At 44.6% G+C, this 27,268-nt stretch overlaps 1 protein-coding gene across 2 annotated transcripts in view; it reads right to left on the reverse strand.

Annotated features, from left to right (window-relative positions):
* Positions 1-27,268, reverse strand: part of ST18 (ST18 C2H2C-type zinc finger transcription factor) — a 100,959-nt gene that overhangs the window by 30,439 nt on the left and 43,252 nt on the right. For both annotated transcript variants that reach the window (XM_054985979.1, XM_054985980.1), the window contains 2 exons: positions 22,723-22,968; positions 4,859-4,974 (listed from right to left, as the gene is read on the reverse strand). In XM_054985979.1, the coding sequence (XP_054841954.1) occupies positions 4,859-4,974; positions 22,723-22,968 (362 nt within the window). The remainder of the gene's footprint in view (positions 1-4,858; positions 4,975-22,722; positions 22,969-27,268) is intronic.

Genomic DNA, 27,268 nt, shown 5'->3' on the forward strand with positions numbered 1-27,268 from the left:
ATATCATATATGTCTTCAAATGGTCTATGGAGAAATTATTGATTTCCCAATTAACTTTATCAACAAACATTTTTCAAAAAATACAACCTAAGTCATAAGCTATACAGCTCAAGATCTGCATGTGTGGACACAATATGCCCAGCAGCCTTTAGATCCAGAGATATGGGATGATATAGGATGAAAGAAAATTTGGCCCATGGGAACTGTAATATGGAGGTAGCTCAATTCAGTGTTATAAAATCCACAAGGCAAGTATCAGACTCAGGGTAGATATCAAACATGTCATGAAGCAATACATGATATCAATAGGAAACTGTAAAGAACACGCTGGTCCTATAAAACCTATGAGGCAAAATGAAACTGAATTAGGATGTGCCCAAAAAGCTTCACCAAGTGCTTCTTGGGGAACACTTTAAAAGAAAAATTCACAGATCATCCAAGGAACATGATGAAAAATATATCAAGAGAGCTGCATTCTGCTTGGAGCACTTCAGTTAAATGTTACAATTTAATCAGTTACCACATTAATGATCTTTTCTGTGTGAGTATTGTCAGGCTTCAGCTGTCGAGGGCCAGAGTCTGGGGTATGCACACCCTCCAGTGTTTCTTTGGCGGTATCCACACGTATCTGCATAGCACTAAACCATCAGAATGCCAGCGTCTTTCTGACACAATTTCTGACATCATTGCACCACGAGAGCGGCATCATGGCACAATGACGTCAGAAATCACGCTAGGAAGATGCTGGCATTCTGACAGTTTAGCACTATGCCGGTATGTGTGGATTCAGCCTTTTTCTTGACAGCCAGCAGGAGCAGAAATATGGGCATAGTGGTGGCTGCACCCTATTTTTACTCAATTGGCCCCTGGCATGACTCCGCTTTTCAGCATTGCACCAGGAATAACGTAATTCCTGGAACAAATTGGAAGTACTCCAGAATGAGGTAAGTCTCTGAATACCCTCCCCATCCCTGCTTTCATGGCCAGGGGACCTGGCAACCCTATTCCATCCTCAAAATATCTGGGGATTTCTTAATGAAATCTCAGAAACCAGAGAAGCTACTGAATAGCCTTGAAGAGAAGCAGAGATAACGAGGTTTCCTGAGACACCTCCCTGCCAAATGCCTTCCTACACCTTTCCTTGCTCACTTACCTAATCAGGCACATCTGATAGCCTTCTTGTCTGATACTGGCCAGGTAATCAAGCAGTATTTTTACCTATAGTCCACCCCAGTTAGTCACTTCAAACCTCTCGCAACTCCTTTGTCCACCTCTGGAGACAGCCATTAATCCATGGTTTTGGGGTAAAGATGTCAGTTGCACTATAGCTAGGCTGTCCAGTCACGTGTTCAGTGTGTGTGTGTGTTCTGGGACCCATTTGCACATCCCCAAACATGTTTGGGCTTCCTCTACTTCTTTTTCTCTGTGAAATGCTGGTCATTTTGCTGCACCTCTGAGGACCTCTTCTTCTCTCCAAGACCAGTAAGTATCACCCTACCCTAAATTGCTCTCCAACTTTCCTCTCTGTTTTCTCAGTTAGCCATTTGTGCATGCTGTGTGTGTTTTGTGCTTGCTTGCTTGTCTTTTATGTTTCTTTAATATAGAAGGCTTTCCTATTGAACATCCACCTGTTTATTTGAAAGCTCTCTAAGAGAATAATCCTGGTATACATAGATGGAGATTTCCCAGCTACACCTTCTTGCTGTGTCTCCTTTAATGCTAATTCCCTTAACTCACAAGGAGGACCCCCCCCCCCATTAGGGTAACATTCCAAATGAATAGTGCCCACCCACTTTTAACATTTGAAAATCTTAGCTCTATGACCAGAGAACTGGAGGAAAAACCGATGGCAGCAGCATCATTACTACTGGCTGGAGAACACTGGCCTCGGCCAATCTCAACTCTAGGCCTCATTTGAACTCAAGAAGGGCTGGGGCAACAGTATCCATAGCTCTAGAACAGTAAATAAATTTCAGAGTTGTCTATAGGCAGCCAGTAGGGGCAACTCATGAGATTACATTTGTGCTGAAAACAACCCTTTCCCCCAGATGCCTTTTTCGTGCTCATGTATGGAAATGGGCAGAGTTTATGTTTTTTGGAGTTACTGATATACAATTACATGAACTCTAGTCCATGTAAAGAGGAATTTTAGTAATTTACCAATGCAACAATTTATTCTAAATACTCAAAACCAAAACCCTGCAGTTAGACAATTAAAATTACATGCTGTGAAAAGGTAAATACTACAGCTTGTATAAATTACGAATGAGTCAGTGTTTTGCATCTTATTCTAGTTTTGATAGTCATGGCAACATGTGAGGAATTATGCCGGGCACTTCAGTTTTGCTTCAAGTCACTGGAAATATTATCCAGCATCTTGCCACTATGGTGCATGCCTAGGGTTGCCAGGTCCCCCTGTGCTCCTGGCGGGAAGTGAGGCCCCCGGCACCTACATGTTAGGTTTCCTGTCACACATGTGCAAAGCATGTGTGTGCTTCCAGTCTGCGTGATTATGTCACTTCCAGGAAGTGATGCCATCATGCAGGGCACAGCTGCCCACAGGAGCGCTCCTGTGCTCTGTGAGGGCCAAATCGGGCCTGAATCAGGCCGGATTTGAGTTGATTCAGCCCAAATCAGGCCATTGTGGAGCACAGGCATACTCCTATGTTCCTCAGTGAGCCAATTCGGGCCCAATCTGGGCCAATTTGGGCCACTGTGGAGTGCAGGAGTGCTCACTGCTCTGCAGCAGCCCCATCTGGGCTGATTTGGGCCTGGATTGGGCCTACAGGAGCACACCGTGCCACCCAGGTGCACACCATGCTGCCCAGGAGCATGCTGTGCCCCCCTGGAGTGCATTTCTGGGAGGCCCGTGCCTCCCCCGCTGGCCAGGTAAGCGGGAGCGGGGTGGTGGTGGAGGGTGGGAGCAGGGGATTCCCCCACTGCCAGCAGAGGACTGGCAAGCCTATGCATGCTTTAGTAGTAACTAGATTAGTTTACTACTATCTGCTGTATGTTCGGCTGCCTTTGAAGACTGTCATTAAGCTGCACTTGGTACAGGACTCTGTGGCCAGAGTGTTGACTGTAGTGGGTCATAGAGGCCTTTCATAATCCCAGGTCTGCCTCTCAATTCCCCTGCAACCCTACATTTTCCATGATCCTTAGTGCTAATTCCCTCAGTTCGCAAGGAGACCCCGCCCCCCACACTGGACTAAAGAGAAATGGAGGGAAAAGGAAGACCAATCATCACTAAGGATGCTGGGCCATGGGGAAAATAATATAAAGCCTTCTTGAAGGGGGAAGACATTCTTCTCTCAGGAGCTGTGAAGCAGAGAAGCAGCTACCAGCAGGAGAGGATCCATCACCCAAAAAGGGTGAGTTGGAACCAAGAAGGGCTATCTATTGTAGGGACTAGTCAGGTAGCTGCATTAGGAAGTTTTATTATTTTCTTGCCAGCTCCTTTATGTGTTAATTTTACCTGGGTTTTTGAAAAGTATCCCATTAAATATGTTGCTCACAAGTGTTCTGTCCCTCTGCCCCACCCACTTGTTTGACAATTGCCCATCTTGTTAAATCAAATAGTTTGTTTTATTCTACCTGGGTACTCACATCTCTAGCTCAACCGGTCATCTGGCAACACCGTCCCCAATAGAGGGGCACTGCTTGGAAGGGTTAAGGAAGAGGAGGTACTATGGGCCCTCCCTCGTTGAATTTCCAGATCAGAGTGGTGGCAGCTGGTCAGGCCCTTGCTCTAGGGCTGAAGGGGACATGAAGGAAAGGGGTGTGTTTGCATAGCTAGAGGGCTCCTGAGAGGGGATGCTTTCACTGGACAAGCCCACACAAGGCCCCTTGATTCTGTGACAGGATCATATCACTTCAGTCTTCTATCTTCTAGACCCAATTCAAGGTGCTGGTACTGACCTTTAAAGCCCTATATGGTTTGGGACCACCTGAATGGCTTGTCCTAAGGACCACTTTCTCCCATATTAACCTACCCATCTACTCTAATCATCCTCAGAGATTGCTTCTGCCCCTGCCATGGGTGGCATCCTGGGAAAGGGCCTTCTTTGTAATGATGCCAAAACTTTGGAAGTTGGAATTCCTTCCCCAGGGAGATTCGCCTGTCTCCTTCTGTCATTGTCTTTCTTCGGTGGGCAAATTCTATTCTGTCTAGTTCGGCATAGCCCCAGTAATTTCTGACTGGTCCTCCTCCCTGGTTGTGTGTTTGTTTGTATTTATATATATTCTTATTGTATTTATTTATACATTTTATGCTTTATCTTACTGTTTTAAATGTTTTACTGTCTAATGTTCACCACTTGAGGAACATACTTGGGTGGACAGGTGACAAACAAACAAACAAAAAACAAACAAAACAAACAAACAAACAAATCTTCTTAGTAATTTTGGCAGTCAGTGCTCACACATTTCCAGAATATCTTTGGCAAGCATAAAGTCTAGAAACTTGCTTTTTCACAAAATGAAAGCCAAGTTTCTCACAAAGCTGAATTCTGCAAGCAGTTCCACATTCTGTGCCTATAGACTGCTTTCATCTGCAGCGCAACAGGCAATTAATTCTACCATAGCTGAAGGATCATCCAGTCTTTGGCAACCATCTCCATGCCGTGCTTATCAAGCAATCCCATCCAATGTGCCTTGAAACATGGAATGGGCCAACAAGCAAGTGAGCATTTCTGCAAGTATGTCCAGGATTACAACAAAGACTAATAAACTTTCACGTTTTACAGCAACTTCTCTGTGGTATATAATGTGAGTTTTCAGAAACCTGCAAAAATTGTTGTGCATAGCATTCTCAAAACCAGAGGAAGAAGATGAAAATCATGCCCAGTTTGTAACTCACGTGATTAATTCTTTTTTGAGATCTCTTGAATGGAGCTTCAGTTTGGGGCTAGGGACAGGGACATCTCCTGAGTATTTTTTTTCCTCCAGACTTTCAGGACAATTCGCCAGATCTTTCTGAAATAATAGAGGAGGATGTTATTCCACGATATTGTTATCTTTTCTTTAGTGTTGATTTTATCTGGAAAATGTTCTGCCAGTTCAGAGAAAACAGGTACCACTGACATAAAGATTTCCTATCTAATGGATGTTTCAGACAAAACCTTCTTAAAGTACAGAGGAGAAAAAAATAATACTGTCATATCTTTGCTTATTAGATTTGCTTATTATTCCATATATAGTAGTAGGTAATAAACTTATATATTCTTGCCAAGGCTTCTTTCTATGACTATGATCATCAATTAGAAACAAGTTCATTTGTTTTTATAGACATTTATATATATAGCCAAGATTTCACTACCTTTCCATCTTGCATGTTGAAGAGTTATGTGTAAGCTTACATGCCCTATACTAAAAGAACGTAATCAAATTAAAGATATTTCCTTGGCTATTGGTGCTGGGAGTAATACGGATATCCAGCTGTTTCTGAATGGACCATCAATGGCTTGTACATATTAATTCCAATGGGATAGCAAAATACTGTAGCAAAATAAAAATGAATTCCAGTGGCACCATCTTTAAGGTACAGTTGGACTTCTGTTTTATTTTATTCTGTGCATTAAACAGACCACTGTGGCCAAAGCACTTGTAATGTTGAGAACAGGGCTCAGAAGAGCCTGGTTCAAATGCACCCTTAGCTATGAAGCTTGTTGGTAATCTTTAGTCAGCCACGGTCTCTCAGCCTAAGCTACCTCACAGAATTGCCATTAGGAGGAGGGGAAAACCATCTATGCCATCCTCGGCTCTTTGGAGGAAGGAAACAATGTGATAGATTGATAGATGATTCATATTACATAAAACACAACACTGTTCTAGGGAGTGCATTCAGTGTCAAATTAACCACCAGTTCCAACAACTTAAAGTCAGGCACAGCAGTGTCATTGGTTTGTAAGCAGGCTTTAAACATAATCAGAATTAATACAACTAGCCCTCACAATAGAAGCTTCTATGGTATCAGAGTGAGATGGAAATAGTGGCAGGAGCCCAAAGAGCTATTTTAACAGGAACGCAGTGCCTTCCTTATTTGAAGAGCTTGCCACATTTTGAGGTGGAACTTCAAAGAAATGAAAGACAAATCAGTGATTTCCTCATACCTAAAGAATACATCCATAACCTTGCGGCCAACCCACAGGTCTCTGTGAATTTTAATGCATATGGTTACACCTAGTGGTCATTTTCCACTAATGGAAGGGTAGTTCTGCTAGTTCAGAAGGCTGGGCACAGCCTCACATCAGCATTTGAAGACACCCAGTGGCTGCGGCTGGAGGGTGAGAGTTGAGGCAGGTAAGTTCTGTTCCATGAGCTCTGCTATGCAGGCATTTGGTTAGATTCAGCTATATGTATGGCTATGCTGCAATCCTAAACAGCAAGGAGCATGAACTCAGTGCATCAGAAATGCATAAACTGAATAAGGCAAATTATTTTTTACTTCAGAAGTATTTACCTTCATTTACTTATTCCCTAAATAAGTAATAAATTACCTAAGTTAGCCCTTAGTCCCTTTTTAGTGAATCATAAGCAGTTACTCCCCTACCCCAACTCTGAAGCATCCTGCTATGGCAGCTTAAAGGAGAATGTTGTCCTGTGGCCCTATAAGTAAGATCAGCTGATGATGATACTGGAAAAAAAATCTCTTAGTTAGGAGGAATTATGGGTGTGAGCACAGCTAACTGGTCAGGTGGATACAGTTGGAGCACTACCACTTGGGAGGCACAAACTGCTTCCAGCTTTTTTTAACCAAATTTTTCCTGTTCTTCCAAAAACAAACAAAAAACCCCTCTTATTCCTTAAGCAGAAGTTGTAATATTATAAATGACTTTTCTCCCAATTTTTTAAAGATGAGGCAGTGCACCCATTGCTCTATCCTGGCTACAGATATTTTTGGTTAAGCCAAGGACTTTCTCAGATCTAGCAGGATTTGTATTCTTTCAGCAAAAGGGCACCCTGGTGCTACATCACAAACTATTTTTGGAATTCTTTCAGATTATACAGTAATTTGCAGTATTACATGGGTAAGGAAGGGTGTTTGCTGTTTTGGAATCACAAGTCTAATCTTACTACCAAACCTCAGGCACACAGAGGTATTTGCACAGTTCTGACCAGTGTGTGTATTCCACTGCACCTACCCGACAGGTGTGTGTGTGGGGAATTCCATTAATGTAAAGTTTATTGATTTTGGCAGTGATCAGAACATAATGACATGAATAACAGATAACAGCATCTAGTCCTTTTAACTTTTTAAACCCTGAAATACTTGGGGAACATAATGTTGAACTCAAATGACAACTCGAGCTATTTCTCAGCACTTTGTTTTTGGAGAGAGCATGATCCTTTTCCAAATTCAGGATTTTCTTTTCTTTTGAAAAGGGGGCATCCGGACAGGTTTTTATAGAGGTTTATTTAGTAAAAAAAAACCCAACAACATAAAGATAACAGTTACACAAAAACTACCCAAACAAAAAAACAACTAACGAACAAAAATAACAAAACTTATGGACAGAACAACAACAAAAAAGAAAAAAACATAGAAAAAGAGGAAAAACTAATTAAACTTATAAGAAGGCTTATTTTGAAAAGGGGGCATCTGGACAGGTAATTGCACTGGAGACAATGTTTTCTAGAACTGACCTGCAAAACTGAAAACCTGTTCTGTCTATAAACCAACTAACAAGAAATTAGAAATAGAACAATAAGTCTTCTTGAGATTCTTTTGTATGGTTTTTGTTCCTAAAACTTTTTCCATAGCAAATACTATATAAAATAAATATGTCTTAGGCATGGATCAAGGACAAAATTATACCCCAGATTCCATCCTTGGCAATCCATGATTAGACAATAAAGAAGCAGGGACCTGCAAGGCTTGGGGGCGGAGGGGATATCATACTTTCCTTCCACATGCCCACTGAGTTAGCCACTCAGGGCCAAGCTATAAGTGACGAATGACACTTGAACAGCAAGTGGATTAAGTGGAGGGCAAGTGAACAGGGAGAAATACACTTGCCATTCAAGTGTCATTCATCACTTGTAGCTTGGCCCTCAGCCACCAGCCCGTCTTCCACTTCTGCTCTTACTCCCCACTCCCTGGCCTCCCACCTGGCTCCTGCTTCTCTGCCATCTGTCCCCCCTCCTGCAGAGGAGAGTTGGTGGTAGGGCTGGCATCAGCAGCCTCAGTTGCAGAGACATTGAACGGCAGTGACTTCTGCTCCTCCTCTCCTCCTCAGTCACATAGGGGAGGCAACAGGCAGCAGGGCTGGCATTGGCAGCCACAGCAGCAGAGGAAGTGGGATCAGTGGTAGCTCCTGTTTCCCCCACTCCTTCCAGTTACACTGCTGGGGGCTCAGCCACAGGTGGAAGAGGTTTCAGCCACTTGCCCTTGCCTAAAACTCTGAGCTGCTGATAGGGCACATTATTCTGAATGGTACATACACTGGAGGATACAGCCCAAACAGAGGGTATAGTGGACAAGCTGCAAATTGAAGACCCTTCTTTATTCCATGCTGCCTGCAGCATGGCACGATCCTGTTAAGCCAATCAGGGTGTCGCTAAGACAGGTGACCATGTCCCCCTGCAGCTGAAATGTGTTCCCAATCAGAGTAACTTACCCCCACTGGTATCCAAAGCGCCAATGGGATGGAACGCAAAGGAAGAGCCACTCTCTTGGTCCTTGACCTTGAAGGATTTGATTCCATGATCATTACAGATCTGTATGTCCTAGAATTGCCAGGTCCCTGAGGGTCCAAACCAGGGGATGGGAGGTGTCATGGAGAGGCACTTGTAGGTGTAACTTCCGGAGCCTTCATGGTTGTGCCAGGAATGACTTTATTCCTGGTGTGAAAATGAAGGCTCTGGAGCATGCAGGAGCACTCCCAGCCCAGGCCCATTCCCCACACCTTCCCCCTAACCCCATCCGCCAGGTAAGGGGGGGGCAGAGACTGGGAGTACAGGACCCCCCACCCCCACCATGGGAATGGGAACCTTAGTATGTACATAGTCCTGATGCTTATTCTGAGCAATGCCTGTAAATCCTTTTCCTTTCCAGCATCACATTGTGAAGTTTTATAGCCCTTTCCCCTCTATCATATTCTTCCCTGAGGCATGAGAAAAATTGAGAACTCCCCCCTTCCCCCACCTGCTCCACTTCCACCCGCTATGAGTTCATTTACCAGAGGACAATTCTGTTTGTGGGGTAGCAAAGATTCTCCACACAACTGAGGAAATGGGGCAGAAAATGAGTTGCAAACAGAGGGCTTTTCAGAAGGCAGATAGGGTTGCAAGATGAGGTCCAGACTAATACTAGACCCCAGGGAAAGTGGGGTGGGAACTTAACTTTTGCACATGCAGTGCGCACACACTTCTGGGTTGGTGTGATGACATAATTTCAGGATGTGATGTCATCATGCTGACCCCCCCCCCCACACACACACACACTTCTGAGCACCATTCTAGGGTGGCATCATACAGCCACAGGAGGCTGCCTCGGTGCTTAGGCTGGCAGACCACTTTCCTGGGCAGGTGGCAGCACTACACGACCTCAGGAGGTTGCACAGCTGGGGTGGGCAACCAAAGGGGAAGGAGCCAGGCCAGGTGTCTGGTATTTGGGGGTTGTTTTTCCCAGACAGTTCCCCAAAATACGAGACTGTCTCGGCAAAAACTGGACACCTGGCAAACCTAAAGGCAGATGCAAGGAGGAGGATGACAACAAGTGACTGGATGCTGCTCTGATCATCATATGAAGGAGAAGAATGAGATACATGAGGCACATGCTACCTTCTTGGTGTGCAGCCTAACTTGTGAGCCTGGCTGCCTACAAAGCCACAGGCTGGGGGCAGTGAGAGGAAGCTGGGCCCATCCCCAGCACCCATCTCTCATTCTGCGTGTGTGTAATCACTGTGCATCAGCATCAATTTGTCCCAAAAGGTTTGATCAGCTGCCTAGGGAGGTGGTGAGTTCCCCTTCACTGGCAGTTTTCAAGAAGAGGCTGGATGAATATTTGTCAGGGATGCTTTAGGCTCATCCTGCATTGGGCAGGGGGGAGGACTAGAAGGTCTGTATGGCCCCTTCCAACTCTGTGATTCTGTGATTCTGATTCTGAAAGGGCAGAGGCAAACAGAAGCAATCCAGGGAAGCTAAATTGTACTCTCGGACTTGCGCCTGGGAGGCCTGTTCCCCTGCCCCCGCCCCCCAGTGGCCAGGTGAGTGGTGGCAGGGGTGGAAGGTGGGAACAGGGAATCCCCTGCCCCTATAGGGAGACCTGGGATCCCTACCTGGCACAGTCTTGGTGGAGGGGAGGGATGTAAACTTTTCTTTTTGTCACTGATCTCCACACGCTGCCCTAAGTTTATCTTCCTTGTCTTCTGGCTGGTATGCTTCAGATTGCCTCCTACTGACTTCACCAGGGTCTTGCTGCCAAACATTTTCAAGCAGGCTGCTTAAAAGATTAAGCCAATGTGGTAGTTGCTTATCTAAGTGGGATTTCAGGAAGGCAAATTTGTCCCAAAAGGTTTGATCAAAATCATTAGGGTTAGAGTACAGTACACAGAATGGTTGCTGTATGGACGTAATTCCTCATTGCAGATGTCTTACTGAAACAAGCTATTTATATGCAGCAGTTCACCAAAGGGATGAGTAGATGTTTCTTCCATATTACCATAGGCCTTTCCCCAAGTAAACTTTACAATAGCATGAAGAGAATTCTGATCTGCATAGTGAGATACTACTGGCCACAAATCGACTGACATAAGGAGATGCCATCATGGGACTTCCTGTTTGGGATCCATGGAGGTCTAACGCAGCTCCACTTGCGGAGCTGACCGGACTGCCGTTTTAACCGGCCGGCGGGGTGAAAATAGCCCGCGGCCGACTGCTCTCAGGCGGGGAGCAGGCAAAGAACGCTCAAGACCCTAGGGTGAGCTAGATCTCGGACGAGGGGGGGCTCTACACAGCGAGTCTCCCCCCGATCCTTGAGGTCCCACCTTGCGACGGGTCGGCTATAATCTCTGCGGCAGTTTTGGGGCCAATTCGGCTGGCATAAGACCTACATACCCAAGCATCGATTGGGGGAAGAAGCTGAGAGGAGAACTTAAAATCGAAACAGCGATTACAACCCGAGAAAAGTGAAGAGAAGGTAAAGATCATTATCTTCTGAGACGGGACAGATTGATAAAAACAGAGAGGAAAAAAAGTAGATTTTTAAACTGCAACAGACTAGTGAAAAGGAGGGGAAGACTCGGCAGGAATCGAATTTAAAAAGAGACTAAGTTTAAAGAAGTTATTAAAGAAATGGGACTATTGTTTTGAATACCTGTGGCTTTGGAGCTGTGAGAAAAAGACACCATCGCGAGATCTGCTGTGGGAAGACGGGAGACAGGAAGTGCGTAATAACAATAGAGTGGCTGGAGAGAAGCGGCCCTTGCTGGAGGGCAGGAAGTAGGGAATCGCCATTTTTGAAAGGGGAAGGGTCGCGGCTTCAGCGGAAGAGGAAGTAGGCCATCTTGGATTACAAAATCATAGAGAAACCATAGAGAAAAGACGCCCGACATTTTGGACTCTTTAAAACTTAATTTCTATAAGAAGACCGGGACATTTAAAATAGAAAAACGTTAAATTTTACGCCACGGAGTTAAGGAAGAGAGCGGATTCGTGGGAGCGAGCTAAAGCAAGCCCCACGATGTCAAAAAAAGAGTGGCAATCGGCAATAGAAAACCTGGATAAAAACCTGGACAAAAAACTTTTAGATATGATTAAAGAACTTAAGGACACGAAATTGGAGCTGATAAAAGAGGTTAAAGAGGTTACACAGACAGTAAAATCGGAGCTGTCAGAAGTGAAAAAAGGTATGGAAACAATACGAAGTGAATTACAAGGAACGCAGCAGAGAGTTAAAACAGTAGAAGACGCGATGGAGAATTTAGCAGACACGCAACAAACAGAGATGAGATTGGTGAAGGGGAGAATGTCAGTTGCAGAAACTAAACATATGGAGAAGCAGCTACGTTTTCGTGGCTTGCCAGAAGTGGAAGGAAAGTCAGCGCAAGAACAGATGACTGAGGTGTTGGCTGAGTACCTGGGGAAGGAGGAGGAGGAAGTTGTGGCTATCCTAGATGTGGCATACCGTGTGAATTCGAGAATAGCAACCCAGAGGAAACTACCAAGAGATGTGATTGTGCAGTTTACAACACGAAATATGAAAGAGAGGATTGTGACAAAACAGTTTCAAGATCCATTGGAGATTGATGGCAAGACGATTATTATAATGAAGGAACTGCCCAGATCAGTGTTACTGGACCGGAAAAAATATAAAGTGCTAATTCAGATTTTGAAGGACATGAAAATCAGGTACAGATGGGAGTTACCGGAAGGAGTGTCCTTTGAGTTTGGAGGGGCCAAAAAACGCATCAGATCTGAGCGAGAGATGGAGCGATTTATTAAGGACAATGAAAAAGACTTACCAACAAGATCATGAGTATGGAGTGTAAAGTATTATCTTGGAATGTAAATGGACTAAACTCACCGAATAAGAGGAAAAATACTTTTCACTGGCTACTAAAACAAAAATGTGACATTGTTTGTTTGCAAGAGACCCATATCAGAAAGCAGGATGTAAAATATTTAAAATCTGGAAAATTGGGCAAAGAATATGTAGCGGCCTCCAACAAGAAAAAAAGAGGAGTGGTGTTGTACATAAAAGAGGAGCTACAGCCAAAATTTGTTATGAGAGATGTGGAAGCTAGATTTGTAGCAGTGGAATGTATTTGGAATTTAAAGAGAGTGTTGGTAGTCGGACTTTATGCACCTAACGGTGCAAAAGAAAGCTTCTTTGAGGATTTAAGGAAGCATTTAGACGATCTTGCATACGACCAGATAATTCTTGCTGGAGACTTCAATGGAGTGACAGACTTGGAACTAGACAAAAAGACTACAACGGCACAAAAGAAAAGAGGACTATTACCAAAGCTTTTTTTTGAGTTGATTCAACAAGAGACTCTTGAAGATGTATGGAGGAGAGAATATCCTAAAAGCAGACAGTTTACTTTTTATTCTGCAAGGCATTCTACATTATCAAGAATTGATATGATCTGGGCCTCAAAAGACTTAGCATTATGGACTAAGGAGGTAGAAATAATGCCTATGGTAGGCTCAGATCACAACCCAATTATGTGGAAATTTGGAAAAAAGAGAAAAAGGAAAGCATGGAGAATAAATGAGGACTTGTTACAGGAAAGAGAGAATATGGAAATACTGAGAAGAGAGACAAAGTTTTTTATACAATACAACGTGAATAAAGAAGTACCAACCAATAAAGTTTGGGATGCTTACAAGGCGGTTGTAAGGGGCATACTAATGGACTTAAATGGTAGAGCAAGAAAGAAGAAAGAGGAGAAAAGACAAGAGATTGAGGAGAAAATAAAAGCCAAAGAAACACAGCTAAAAAAGAGACCAGGGAAAAAGAAGGTATACCAGGAAATTAAAATACTTCAAGAACAGCTAACAGCAATGAGCAATAAAGAATTGGAGTGGAATCTCAAAAGACTGAATCAAAAAGCGTTTGAGGGTGCTAATAAACCTGGGAAGTACCTGGCATGGCAATTGAAGAAGAAAAGGGAAAAGAAGATAATAAATAAAATTTGCGAAGATAACAAAACGTATTTGGAGCAGGCTACCATTAGTAGAGCCTTTTATAAATTTTACGCTAAGCTGTATAATAAAAAAGAAGTAAACAAAGAATCAATAGCGTCATATTTGGAGAAAACCAAACTTCCAGAAATCTCGGAAGCTTGGAGAAATAAGTTGAATAGTGAAGTAACTGACGAGGAAATAAGTAAGGCAATACAATCTGCAAATCTAGGAAAGGCGCCAGGGCCAGATGGACTTACGGCTAAATTCTATAAGACAATGGCTAATGAACTGGCACCATTCCTAAAAGAGGTGATGAATGGGGTTTTAAGGGATCAAAGGATTCCAGAAACTTGGAGTGAAGCGAATATATCATTGATCCCAAAAGAGGGCCAAGACCTGACTAATGTGAAAAATTATAGACCTATATCGCTACTCAACAATGACTACAAAATTTTTGCGAAGATATTGGCGGAGAGATTGAAGGGGTGGCTCTCGGAAGTCATAGAGGAGGAACAAGCAGGCTTTTTGCCAGACAGACAAATAAGAGACAACTTAAGGACAGTGATCAATGCTATTGAATATTATGACAAGCGTTGTGACAAAGAGGTTGGTTTCTTCTTTGTTGACGCTGAAAAAGCGTTTGACAATTTAAACTGGGACTTTATGTTTGCCACTATGGAAAAGCTACAATTGGGAGAAAGATTCATCAGAGCAATTAAGGAAATTTATAGAGACCAGACTGCAGCAATTGTGGTGAATGATGAATTGACCAAGAAATTGACGATAAGTAAAGGAACAAGACAAGGTTGCCCGTTATCTCCATTGTTGTTCATTTTAGTATTGGAGATTCTGATGATACAAATACGTCAAGATGATGAAATTCGTGGAATAAAAATAAAGGACTATTCATACAAGGTCAGAGCATTTGCGGATGACATAATGTTAATTGTAGAGGACCCATTGGAGAACATGCCAAGAGTGATAGATAAGATCAAGGAGTTTGGAGACTTGGCAGGTTTCTTCATTAACAAAAAGAAGTCAAAGATATTATGCAAAAATATGACTAAGCAGAAACAACAATTGTTAATGGAAACAACGGATTGTGAAGTAACAAGTAAAGTGAAATATTTGGGAGTCGAATTAACTGCAAAGAACATAGATCTATTCAAAAACAATTATGAAAAACTATGGACTCAGATAGAGAGAGACTTGATTAAATGGAATAGATTGAATTTGTCATGGTTGGGTAGGATTGCAGCAGTTAAGATGAATGTGTTACCAAGAGTAATGTTTTTGCTACAGACAATACCAATCATCAGAGACTCCAAACAATTTGAAAAATGGCAGAGGAAAATATCAGATTTTGTTTGGGCAGGCAAGAAGCCTCGAGTGAAAGTGAAAGTTTTACAAGATGCAAAGGAAAGAGGCGGAATGCAACTGCCCAATCTGAGACTTTATCATGATGCAATCTGCCTAGTTTGGTTGAAAGAATGGATGACATTAAAGAACAAGAAATTATTAGCCCTAGAGGGATATAAAAAAATATTTGGATGGCACGCATATTTATGGCATGACAAAGTAAAGGTCAACTCGATGTTCCTGCATCACTTTGTTCGGAGAAGTCTATACATAATCTGGAAGAAGTACAGAATTTATCTACAAGAAGGAACCCCTTTGTGGGTGGTTCCATATGAGGTGATAGACCCGAGAGCTGTTGATAATGAACAACAATGTTTAACGTATAAAGAAATAACTAAAACTGAAGCATCCAAACTTAGAATAAAGACACAAGAGGAACTATCACCTAACTACGATTGGTTCCAGTATAGACAGATCAGAGACTTATATAATTCGGACTCTGTAAAGGGAGGTATACGAATAGAGAATTCGGAACTAGAGCAGACCCTTCTTAAAGAAGATAAGAAAAGAATATCCAAGGTATACCAAGTACTGTTGAAGTGGTATACCGAGGATGAGATAGTTAAAACACAAATGGTGAAATGGGCTATAAACTTTAATAAAGAAATAACAATGGAGGCATGGGAATACTTGTGGAAAACTACAATGAAGACAACGACATGTATTAATATCAAAGAGAACATTTATAAAATGATCTATCGTTGGTACATGACACCAAAGAAGATTGCGCTAGGGAATTTGAATACTTCTAATAAATGCTGGAAATGTAAGAAGCATGAGGGCTCCCTCTATCATATGTGGTGGTCGTGTGAGGTAGCCAGGCAGTACTGGGGGGAAATAATAAGAGAAATGAGTGAAATTTTACAATTTCAAATTAATAAGAACCCAGAACTCCTGCTACTGAACTTGGGACGTTGATATTTTATATGACAGCAGCAGCTAGACTTTTGTATGCGCAAAAATGGAAAGTACAGGAAGTGCCAACTATTGAAGATTGGACTTACAAATTGCTGTATATGGCTGAAATGGACAAGATGACAAGAAAATTGAGAGATCTGGACTCAGGGCAGTTCAACACAGATTGGGAGAAGCTGAAACAATACCTGGAGAAGAAATGGGAGGTGGGAGGAAAACTGTGGCAGTTTGAGAACTACTGAAGTATTGAAGTAGAGGGGGGAGACTTTACCGGGGGGAGAAGAGATAAATGTGAATTAATAAGCAGTCAGATTAATAGATTGACATATATATAGATATATATAGGTTAACAAACAGAACATAGAGAAAATAATTAATTATAAGGACTAAATATAAGGAGCGATTAACTAACAATATTTTCTTTTTTTTCTGACAAGTTTTGTACCAAACTGAATGTCTGAAGATATAGATGGGTCAAATTGATTGACTACGTGAGGAGAGATATATAGAACTATTATAAAAAGATAGAATGAGTAATATATATAGAGAATAAGTCAAATTGTTTGATATAAACGAATGTATGATCTATATGGTTTATGATATATAGAAATACCTGAAATTGAAAAATTGGGATAAATTGTTTATCTAAGATAGAAACAAAGGCTTACAGTTTGGGCATATAATGTTAAAAATAGTTAAGGATGTACTGCTTAGAATAATGGAGAATATATATTTGTTTTAGATAGAGGAAGCTAATAAAAGTAAGGGAAAGGGGACAAAGGGTTGGAAAGCTGTTGGAAGTCAACAAAAAGGGGGGGGAAAGGGAGGGGGTTAGAGATGAAAAAATTGGGGAAAATTGAATGTAAATGTGGAAATAATGGATTCTAACCCAATAAAAATTTTTCAAAAAAAAAAAAAAAAGGAGATGCCATCATGGGAAGCAATTTAATATGGCTTCCATACAGCAGCCATTTTGTGTGTACCATTCCTAAGGTATAGAAAAAGACACATCTGAACACATCCTGTTAATTTTTTTAAAGTGCCACTCAATTGGCATTATATGGCTCCAATGCTGATTTTTTCGCCATAACAGCAAGTCCAAATAAACCTCCCTTTTGCCTAGTCCCGGCATCAATGTTCATACAGAAAACATGGCCAAAAAGATAGAGGGAGAAAAAGAAAAACAAACAAACAAAAGACAACTGCCAATGCTCAATAAATGAAAAGGGTATAACAAAAATCAAGGAAATCACCAGGTTTAAAATGCTAATTTAGTACAGTATCTCTTACACATGCTGAATTACTTTATGTAAATATTTGTTTTATTTACGAGGGGTGTGTATGGGCCCACAGCTGCATTTTTGTTTTCTAGTCAATCTCCATTGTAGGCCAAATTGATGTGCCATGTTGACATGCATATTGATGTTCTCTTCTAGTATCTTTGTGAGGAACAGAAAGCAGGGAATGGAATGTGACTTTTAAAAAATTATTTCTTTGATTACTTTGGTGGGTGAACCTGATGATTGCTTTAGCACCAAACAACATAACACTGGCATATGATGGCTGTTTCCATATGGTTATTTGCCTTGAGTTTGATGCTGTTAGAAAGAGGTTCTTTCCCTGCTTCCCCATAGCAGTGTGGTACATTCATCCTACCTCCCAGGGTTTCCCTAGCCTTCTCTAATATTTCTTAAAGTTTGCTGCAAAGTTTTGGGAAAGGCCATAGTATAATCTGCATGTTTAGTGTTGGGGAGGGGCTGGTTTTTCCCAGTCTCATCCACACAGCATTCGTTTACCCTGCCCCTGTACCTACAACAGGTATTCCTTCCCTCTGACACCAGGGTGATTTTTAAAAAATTGCTGAATATTGTTATATCCTTATAACAATTTGTGTATCAGGTTCTCTGAATTGCCAGCTCTAATTAAAAAACAACTAACAGTGAAATCCTAAGAAGAATTACTCTAGTCTAAGCTCACTGAAATCAGTGGGCTTAGACTGCAGTATCTCTGCTTAGGATTTCACTGTGTCTACCCTCTTTAGTTGTAAAGACATGAGGGGAAAGGTATTTGCCTTGACATCCACCCAACACCTCCCACAAATGAAGACAAGAGATGACTGCATGAGGTCAACAAGTTTATGTATTTAAATGACTGATGTACTTCAGTGCTTATTAGCACATGTTAATCTGTTCAAGGGTCAGCTGTTGGTAGGCTACCAGTGGCTACCTTTCATGGGCAGGTCCACCCTGGCTCCAAATTTGGCCAGTGCTCCCACCTGCCTTGTTTATGCTTGCCTGCACATGCACTATGTGCAAAGATGCTGCCATCTCCTCTTCCGATGTGCCATAAGGCCCCTACCAGGTTTGAAAAGGTGCAGCTCAGCACTAAGAGTGCTCCTTCCCAGTGAACCCCACTATAAGGCACGTGATAGCCTATTCCAGCCACACCATCCACCATGCTGATGCCTCTGGGTGTTTGCCAATTATCCCTACCCATCTTGAGCAACCCACCCTATTTGTGCCAACTAGTGTGGCCCAACCAGTGAAAGACTAGGCCTGTTTAAATCAACCTCCTTCTGGGACCTTGTGAAGCAGGCAAAGAAAGGTTTTGCCTAAAGCTAGTCTGGTGAACCCTCCAGCATTTCTGTTTGCTCCTATAAAAGTGACTAGCTAATCCTCTCAGGGCCGGATCTAGGGTTGCCGGCGCCCAGGGCAACCCTAGTCCGACTTCGCATATGCACAGCGCACGCGTGCACTCCCGTCATGGCGTGATGATGTCATTTTGGTGACATCATCAAGCAGGATGGTGGAAGCAGCATGCAGGGCTGGGAAGCCACCTGTGCCATTTGCCTCCCCACAGGCGAATGGCGTGGGTGGCCTCACAGCCCCCCGCGCTGCCTTTCACCTGCCCTGCAGGACAGGGGGTGGCCAGCTTGCCGCACACCCCCTGTTCTGCAGGGCAGGTAAAAGGCAGCGCGGGGGGCTGCAAGGCCACCCGCTCCATGCGCCTGCCCCGCAGGACAGGGGGAGGCCAGCTGCACCCTCTCCTGCAGGGAAGGCGAATGGCATGGGCGGCCATGCTGCCCTTTGCCTGCCCTGCAGGACAGGGGGTGCGCGGCAAGCTGGCCGCCCCCTGTCCCACGGGGCAGGCGAAAGGCAGCGCGGGGGGCTGCAAGGCCGCCTGCTCCATGCGCCTGCCCCACAGGACAGGGGGAGGCCGGCTGCACCCTCTCCTGCGGGGCAGGCGAATGGCGTGGGCGGCCGTGCAGCCCTTTGCCTGCCCTGCAGGACAGGGGGTGCACGGCAAGCTGGCCGCCCCATCCCGTAGGGCAGGTGAAAGGCAGCGCGGGGGGCTGCGAGGCTGCCCACACTGCTGCCCATGTGCTCTGGCAGCTGCTCCCAGCACCCCCTCACTGGTGGTGCCAGGGGCAGACTACCCCTGCCAGGGCTTGTCGCTGCCGCTGCTGGGCAGGGCCCCAGCTGGGCCAGCCCTGACATCAGAGGGGCACCAGGGATACTGCAGGACCCTGCTCTGTGGAAGGAGGGGCGGTATACATCACCCAGACTCCCTCTCAGTCCACTCACTGGCATGCTCAACCTGGCCTGCTTATCCTCTGCGTTCTCCATCATCTCCTTCTCCCAGAACTCTTCTCCAAGCCTCCACTCTCACACTGCTCTGCTCTCACTCCACACCATCACTCCTTACTCACACCCACCACCTCAGAGCTCTTCCTAGCCACCTTATATAGGGTTTCCTTTCCCTGCCCCGCCCTCCTTCTAGGCTTGTTCCCTCTCCTGACTGGGCCCAGCTGTGCCTTCCCTCAGGTGTTTCCCTCCTACCACTAATCCCTTCTTGGCTTCCTTGCCTTGCTGGCAGGGTGGGGTTGAATGAGAGCCATCCCCAGCTGAGGTCTCCTTGGCCTTGCTCGCGAGGAGCTGCCCCAGCCGGCTTCTGTGCTGCTGAGCATGCCTAGCCTTGCTTGCGAGGAGCTGCCCTGGCCAGCTTCTGGGCTGCCTGCTCATTGATGCCGGGCGGGGCTACCCATCTCCTCCCCCAGAATGCCTGTGGCAGCTCCACCTGGAGGGGCTTGGCTCCTAGCACCTCCTGAGCCAGGCTGCTGTCCTCTAGCCAGGGTGTGGCTCTGGGCTGTAGTGGCTGCTTCTCGTCCTTGGCAGGTAAGGGCTCTGTTTGGGCTGTTGCTGGGTCCCTGTTCCCCCTGCCTTGGCCCTTTGCCTCTGTCCTGCCCAGCCCCCTCTCTTCTCCCTGGTCTCCCCCTGTTCCCCCCAGCCCTCTGAGGCTTGAGCCTTTCGCCTCTTCCCCCTGGAGTGGGCAGGTTCTGGACCTGGTTGCTGGCTGGGATGGTAGGGCCACTGCCTCCCGGTTGCCTCCCACTGCTCCCTCCTGGCAAGTCTGGGGGCTGGGACCCAGACCCCGAACAACCCCCACACCCACCCCCTCGATCCGGCCCTGAATCCTCTGATGCCCCGTGGGAGAGGGAGTAGATCAGGAACAGTCAACACAAAGTCTGTCTGGGAGAGAGTATAGCTCCTGTATAGGTCTACTAGCTGTCTCCTCCCCATTGGCTGAAGCCTCTCCCATTCTGACCAATTCTGCCTGATGCCTCCTTTGAAAGAAGGAGCCAGGGCACACAAATCTCCAGGACCAGTGTTGCAGGATCTGAGAGCAGAACCACAAGTGACAAAAGGCACAGATTGGACACTTGTCTGCTTCCCTCAAGTTTTGATGGGAAATGTAGGCAGCTTGGTGGAATGTTGGACAAGTGACAGTTGAAAAGTCCATTGGACAGCAGTCAGAGAGCAAAGCTGCGAGACCAGGATGCCTACATTTCCCATCAAAACTTGAGGGAAGCAGACAAGTGTCCAATCTGTGCCTTTTGTCACTTGTGGTTCTGCTCTGAGTCCAGTGGCACCTTAGAGACCAACAGAGTATAAGCTTTTGACAGTTAAAGCTCCCTTCTTTAGATACAGGGTGGAGTGGAGAGATCCCTGAGCCTTTATTTCCCAGTCAAGCGGTGGGAAGGGTGAAGCAAAGAAGGTCAGGAAGGATGTAAAGCTACATCTTAATTAGAGCAAAAATTTGCATCTTACTGCTGTAGACCAACACAGCTATCTTCTGGAAGGCATCAGCGCTGTGAACAAAAGGGGCTAGAGGCTTTTTTAAAAAATAGCCTAGGATTTTTAGGAACTACAGAGCTGAGTTATGGAACTACAGAGCTGAGTTATGCAGCTATTAATTTGATCAAGGACAGCAATAATATTTATATGTGGATTACATTTTCCCTGTGGATCAGATACAGGAGAGAATCAACAAATGTTATTGGTCATACTGCATCCCAATATATTAAACATAAAATTTCATTTTGAATTTACAAAACAAAGGAAGTCTTTCAAAGAACCACAGAGTTTTACCAAATCTAAGTTATGATGTATGCAGAATATGAATACAAGTGAAATCTTCAGAAACAAAATGAGAAAAGTTCTCTAATTTTCAGTTTTCTGGTGATTCCAAGCATGAAATCTAGACTATCTTCAGTTCCAGAATAGATGTTTACTCTGGAATTCCCTTAACTGAGTCACAGTTTTTCCAGACAATTCAGATTACATAGTAGTTAACTTGTTGAACTGTATATCCAGTGTTGATTTCCAGATCTGGTTTGTGATGATTTATTAAACTTAGTAGTTTAGTAGTTATAATGCCAGACTCTCCCATGTGAACTGTCAAAGTAGTACTGAGGCTTCCCAGGGAAACTTTGCATTTAAAATTTCATCTCTTTTTTCTCTTTCCAGCTTAATATTTTTATGTTCCCGACAGTTCTCTGGAGTATTAAAGAATCAACTTGTTCCTCTGAGGTGGGGTTAAGGATTTGCACTTTACCAGCCAGCCATTGTTCTATTAAAATGTCTTTCTGGTAGTTATGTTGTAATTATATGTTTACAGTATTTTATAACATTTCTAAAATAATTATTAAAATATGTACACTGACTTTAGCTAACTATAAAATAAAAAGCAGCATTCTACCACCCCTCTCATAATTAACCCCTTATTCATGAGGGCTGCAGTCAGGAGAGAACAGTAAATAAATAAGGCAGAAAACAAAGAGAAAAATGGATCTTTGCTGAAGAGAACACATTTCAAGCAAACATGAAGCAAGAACTTACCTGAGGGAAATTAATTTTTATGGGGAATATATTGTATGGAATCCCCATCTCAATTCTACTTTCAGCTGAATGTGGAAAAAGGATCCTTCAGTAGTACAAAAAGGTCTTCATAAGGAACCACCCTATACATTACAGCAGATAATATTTTCAAGACTGGAAAAATCCCAGTCATTGAATTCCTAAACATTAGATTTTTGAATCTCATATTGTAAATGCATTTCCAGTTCTCTCTATAGAACCTAGTTCCAAAAATCTCCATGCTAGTTTATCAGTATGTTGAGTTGACCACACTCCAAGGAATAATGATTTGGGTTTTTTTCATGAAGTTCCAAGCAACACCTTCTAAAATCCCTCTTTAGGGACAGAATAAGGCATCACTAGCCACTTAAAAAAAAAAACCTCTCCTAGTTATGCCGCAGTCCTCAATATATTACATCAAGTTCAGTACCACTTATAGGGTTTATGTCTATATATTTATAGGAGAGCATAATCTGATCGAACTAGGCACTTAGAAATAGTCATCTAAGATTAGAGGTATCACCTTGTTCCCATGTACTATCAAAGAGAAAAAAAATACCTCTTTTTCCTCCTCTTTTCTCCCTTGGGTCTTGCTATAGTTGATGGGAATATCCCAGCCTTCCTTCTCACACAAAGTCTGGTAGAAGGTGGTATTTACCAGAATGTTGCCTGTTTTGAAGGGAGAAGAGGAAGGAGTGGGGACTGTTGCACTGGAAGGATTTAGATGAGTAACCTGTTCTTGGTTTCGGTTCTTTTTCATGCTCAAATCCAGGGTGCCATTTTCATCCACTTCGATATCAGTCCCCTGATATGCAAGAGGAAAGAGACGAATGTTTAGAAAGTGAACAGTTTGTATTGGCAGCATAAGACATGTGAGGCTTTTAAGGGATAAGTGTAAAAGCAAGCTTTTATTTAAATTTATCTAAATCTAAAACCAGCTTTTCGGTTTACAGTTAATGTTTAATTCTTTGGAAGACTTACGTGTAACCTCAGTAATGCTCTTTCCGTGCTTCTGTGCTTAAACACATTAGGCAGAATTTGAATAAGATGCTTCTTAAATGTAAACTATCTATACTAAATCTGAGTTTATTTTTTTTTTAATTTAGCTTTAAATCTCCAGCTTGATCATTTCCCTGTTAAAGAGAACTATGATCCTCATGCAAATAAAAGCATTAATTCAATGCTTAGTTCATCAACAGTATTATTATTACATCCCAATCCTTCCCCCACACTCTAGAAATATTACAACATCTGCATCAGAGAGGGAAGGAGAGAAATACACAAATATATGCCTTTTTAAAAATGTGTTTCATACATGAGCAACAATCTCTATCTGAAATGGACTTTGAATGAGAAAGATTTTTTTTAAAGGTTTACTGTAAGGGACAGATTGTGTCTCTGAACTATAAAGCTCAGTTGGGAACAGTGCAGAGCAGTTGGGAATGCTCTAGGGGATACGACTATATTTCTTAACGTTGAACAGTATTTTATGCTCACTGCTACTTATCCTAGGATTGCTCCCAAATAGTAACAGAGCCTGCTTCTGAGCCTGCTTCTGAGTTGCACTTGAATATTGTGTGCAAGTAATATTTTTTACTCTGTTGCATCATCATATACAAACATTTGCAGAGAGCAGGTTAAATGTAAAGGAGCAGCCATGAAAGTTAGGGTTCTCTCCCCACCATCCAGAAAAAAATGTATCAGCAGTGTATCAGTATTAGCATCCGTGGTGAGGAGGAAGAACTGCACTCTTCTCTATATCCTCTGACCATATTTGTTCAGCAAACGACACAAGAGGCTTCAGGAGAAGCAACGATTTACTGTCCTTGTTGTTTCCATAAATTCTTGCTTGCTCACTTGCATCAAGTTTGAAAAAACACTCTGCACACCCAGAATAGCATCTTCTAAGGGGAAGCGTGCATCAGATTCAGAACATTGGATTGAGGACATTCTTTTGTTTTTTTCAGCTTTAAATAAACTTTATCAAAACAGGAAAAAATGTACAATAACAGCTTTAAAAGAACATACATCAGAAGTTAGAAATCATCTCCCCCAGCCCAAGTCCTTTATTGATGTTCTTAAAAATTTCATAATACAGAGATCGAAATAGATAATTCAAATTAAAAGAATATCAATGCAATATAATAACTGAACATAACAATGTGCTAGAAGAAACTAACGTTGGAGATAAAATACATTACAAAAAGAACAGGAGAATTTAGCTTACCAGTCATATGTAAGATCCCAACATATTTTAGAAGGAGGTGAGAGCCTGAGGGACATAGGAAGGTGGTAAGATGTCATGTTTGCTGAGGTAAGTCAGCAGTGGAAACCAATTTTGCATGAATTTGGCATAGGAGTCCTCTGTATCTTTCAGACCTTGTGAGATTTTCTCATATGTAAAAAACTCCCATAGGTTTTTGTGCCATGTTTGAATAGTGGGAGAACAATCATCTTTCCATTTAGCTGCAATGACCATTTTTGCTACTCCTATTAGATTAGTTATGAGTCTCTCTGTGATGACTAATCAGGCCTGTTCTCCCAGACATTTAGTAGCAATGATTCTGGTGTATTTGACAAGGAACACCCAGTTATTTCATGAATTTTTAAAATAATTTCCTCCCAGAACTTTTTCACTTTTGGGCAAGCCCACCAACTAGGGTTGCCAGGTTTGCTTAACCTCCCGGCAGGGGATAGGGGCCTGGCACTTACCTTGGGGGAGACAGGAGTGCATGCACACGTGCCCCCCTAAGCGTGATGATGTCACTTTGGGAGTGACATCATTGTGCGGCCCCTGGCAGCGTGTCCAGGCTCTGCAGGGGCTCAAAACGGGCCTGATCTGTGCTGGAGCGGGCCCGTGTTGAGGTGCTGCAGAACACAGGAGCACTCCTGTGCTTTGCAGTGCCCGAAAATGGGCCCATTTTGCCATGGATTGGGCCTGTTTTGAGGCGCTGTGGTGCACAGGAGTGCTCCTGTGCTCCACAGTGCCCCCAAACGGGCCCTTTTTGCTGAGTATCGGGCCCATTTTGAGGCACTGCAGAGCACAGGAGCACTCCACAGCACCTGAAAATGGGTCCATTTTGCCGCAGATTGTGCCCATTTTGAGGCACTGTGGAGTAGACATGGGCACGATCCAAAAAATAATCCTGATTTAGCTGATCGTGATTCCACGGCACCGCCGAACCCTGGTTCTCGAACCTCACTGATCAAGTTCCGTTTCTGATGCAGAATTGGGAATCGGGAATCGGGAAGGCCGACGTGGGAGGGCGCCCCATGGTTTCCAGTGCTAAAGGAATGGTGGGTGATGGCGGCTGCTGGGCCCAGCAGGCCTGGGGAGGCGGCGGCAGTGGTCTGGCCGCTCGCTGGCGGCACCCCCATGTGCCCGGCACCCGGGCCGAAGGGGAGCAGGGTGTATTCCCTGCCAAGGAAGGGAGGTGGGTGATGACGGAGGCTGCCGGGCTCGGCAGTCCAGGGGAGGTGGCGCCAAGCTGCCCACCCTCAGGGGGCTTTGGGGTCTGGCCCCACGGAAGTGGGCCGGTACTGTCACTGGGGGGGAGTTGACATTTTCCCGGTGGGCAGCCAAAGGGAGTGAGCCGGTATTCCCCGCTAGCGAGGGAAAAAGATGTGTGCTGTCAGCGTACGCTGGGCCCAGCAGCGACGAGCCATCTCCCCTCAGGGGGCAGGGGGTCTTGCCCTGCGGGAGCAGGCCGGTACTGTTGCCGGGGGGAGTTGACATTTCCCCCGCTCTCAAGTGACAGCAACATTACCTCCAGCTTACTTTGCATGAACTCAGCGGCAGCTGACCTCACTCACCTTCCTGCCTCGCCAGAAAGGGGCAGGTCATGTCACCATGTCATTGGGAGGATACGAGGGACTGGATGTGTCATTGGGAGGAGGGTACTGGGGACAGGCCTTGTTGTCATGAGGGTTGGGGGGGAGGTTTCCCCCATTCCCGACAGGCTAAATTAGAACGTGCTGGTATTCTTGCGGGGGGGGGGGCACATTACCTCGTGGGCGGCCTGCTCCCCCAGCTACGGGGTGACCGTACCTGAAGTTCCAGCTTAGCGTGCTTACAGCAGCAGCTGACCTCACCCACCTTTCTGCCTCGCCAGAAAGGAACAGGGCGTGTCATCATTGGGAGGACACAAGGGACTGGACGTGTCGTCAGGAGGAGGGGGAGGATGGTAGCAGTCCCACAGCTGCTTAGTGTCCTCAACCGAGGGTACCACCACCGAGGAACATTTCGGCAGCGGCTGCCGACCCCACCCACCTTCCTGCCTCGCCAGAAAGGATGGCATGGACAACAATCGTGCCTTAGACTGTTTTTTCAACATACAAATTATAATGGAAGTAGTTGACTTTATAAAGAATAAGAGGAGGTACTTTGAAGGTTCGAGGGATGGGGCTTGTCGTCAGGAGGAGCATGCCAGGGACGGGACATGTCAGCATGAGGAGGATACGAGGGACACTACATGTCATCATGAGGAGGGGGAGGAGGGGGAAGTCCCACATCTTCTGAGTGTCCACGGCTAAGGAAGCCTCTTTAGGCGACACACGACGGCAGCTGACCTCACCCACCTTCCTGCCTTGCCAGAAAAGGATGGAAGGGACGGGGCATATCATGAGGAGGATACGAGGGACACTATGTGTCATCATGAGAAGGGGGAGGAGGGGGAAGTCCCACAGCTACTGAGTGTCCTCCTTTCCTTAGGCGGGGGTCCCACCGTGGAACAGTGTGGCGGTGGCAGCCAGCAGCTCACACCTTCCTGCCTCACGCAAAAGTAGGGACATGACATGTCATCATGAGGGGGGGCAGGGGGGGAAGGTCCCCCAGCAACTGCGTGTCCTGGTCTGAGGCTCCCACTGAGAACCATCGTGATGGCCAACAGCACCTACCTTCCTTCCTTGCCAGAAATGAGGGGGAGGGGGAAGGTCCCCCAGCAACTGTGTGTCCTTGGCTGAGGCTCCCACCGAGAACCAGTCTGTGACGTTCGCCGCCAGCACCCACCTTCCTGCCTCACCAGAAAAGGATTGTTGGGACACGACGTGTCATCGGGGGGGGGGGGCAGGAGCGGGAAGGTCCCCCACAACCGACGGGCCAAAGT

The sequence above is a fragment of the Eublepharis macularius genome, chromosome 7, assembly GCF_028583425.1.
Source record: "Eublepharis macularius isolate TG4126 chromosome 7, MPM_Emac_v1.0, whole genome shotgun sequence".
Taxonomy (NCBI): Eukaryota; Metazoa; Chordata; class Lepidosauria; order Squamata; family Eublepharidae; genus Eublepharis; species Eublepharis macularius.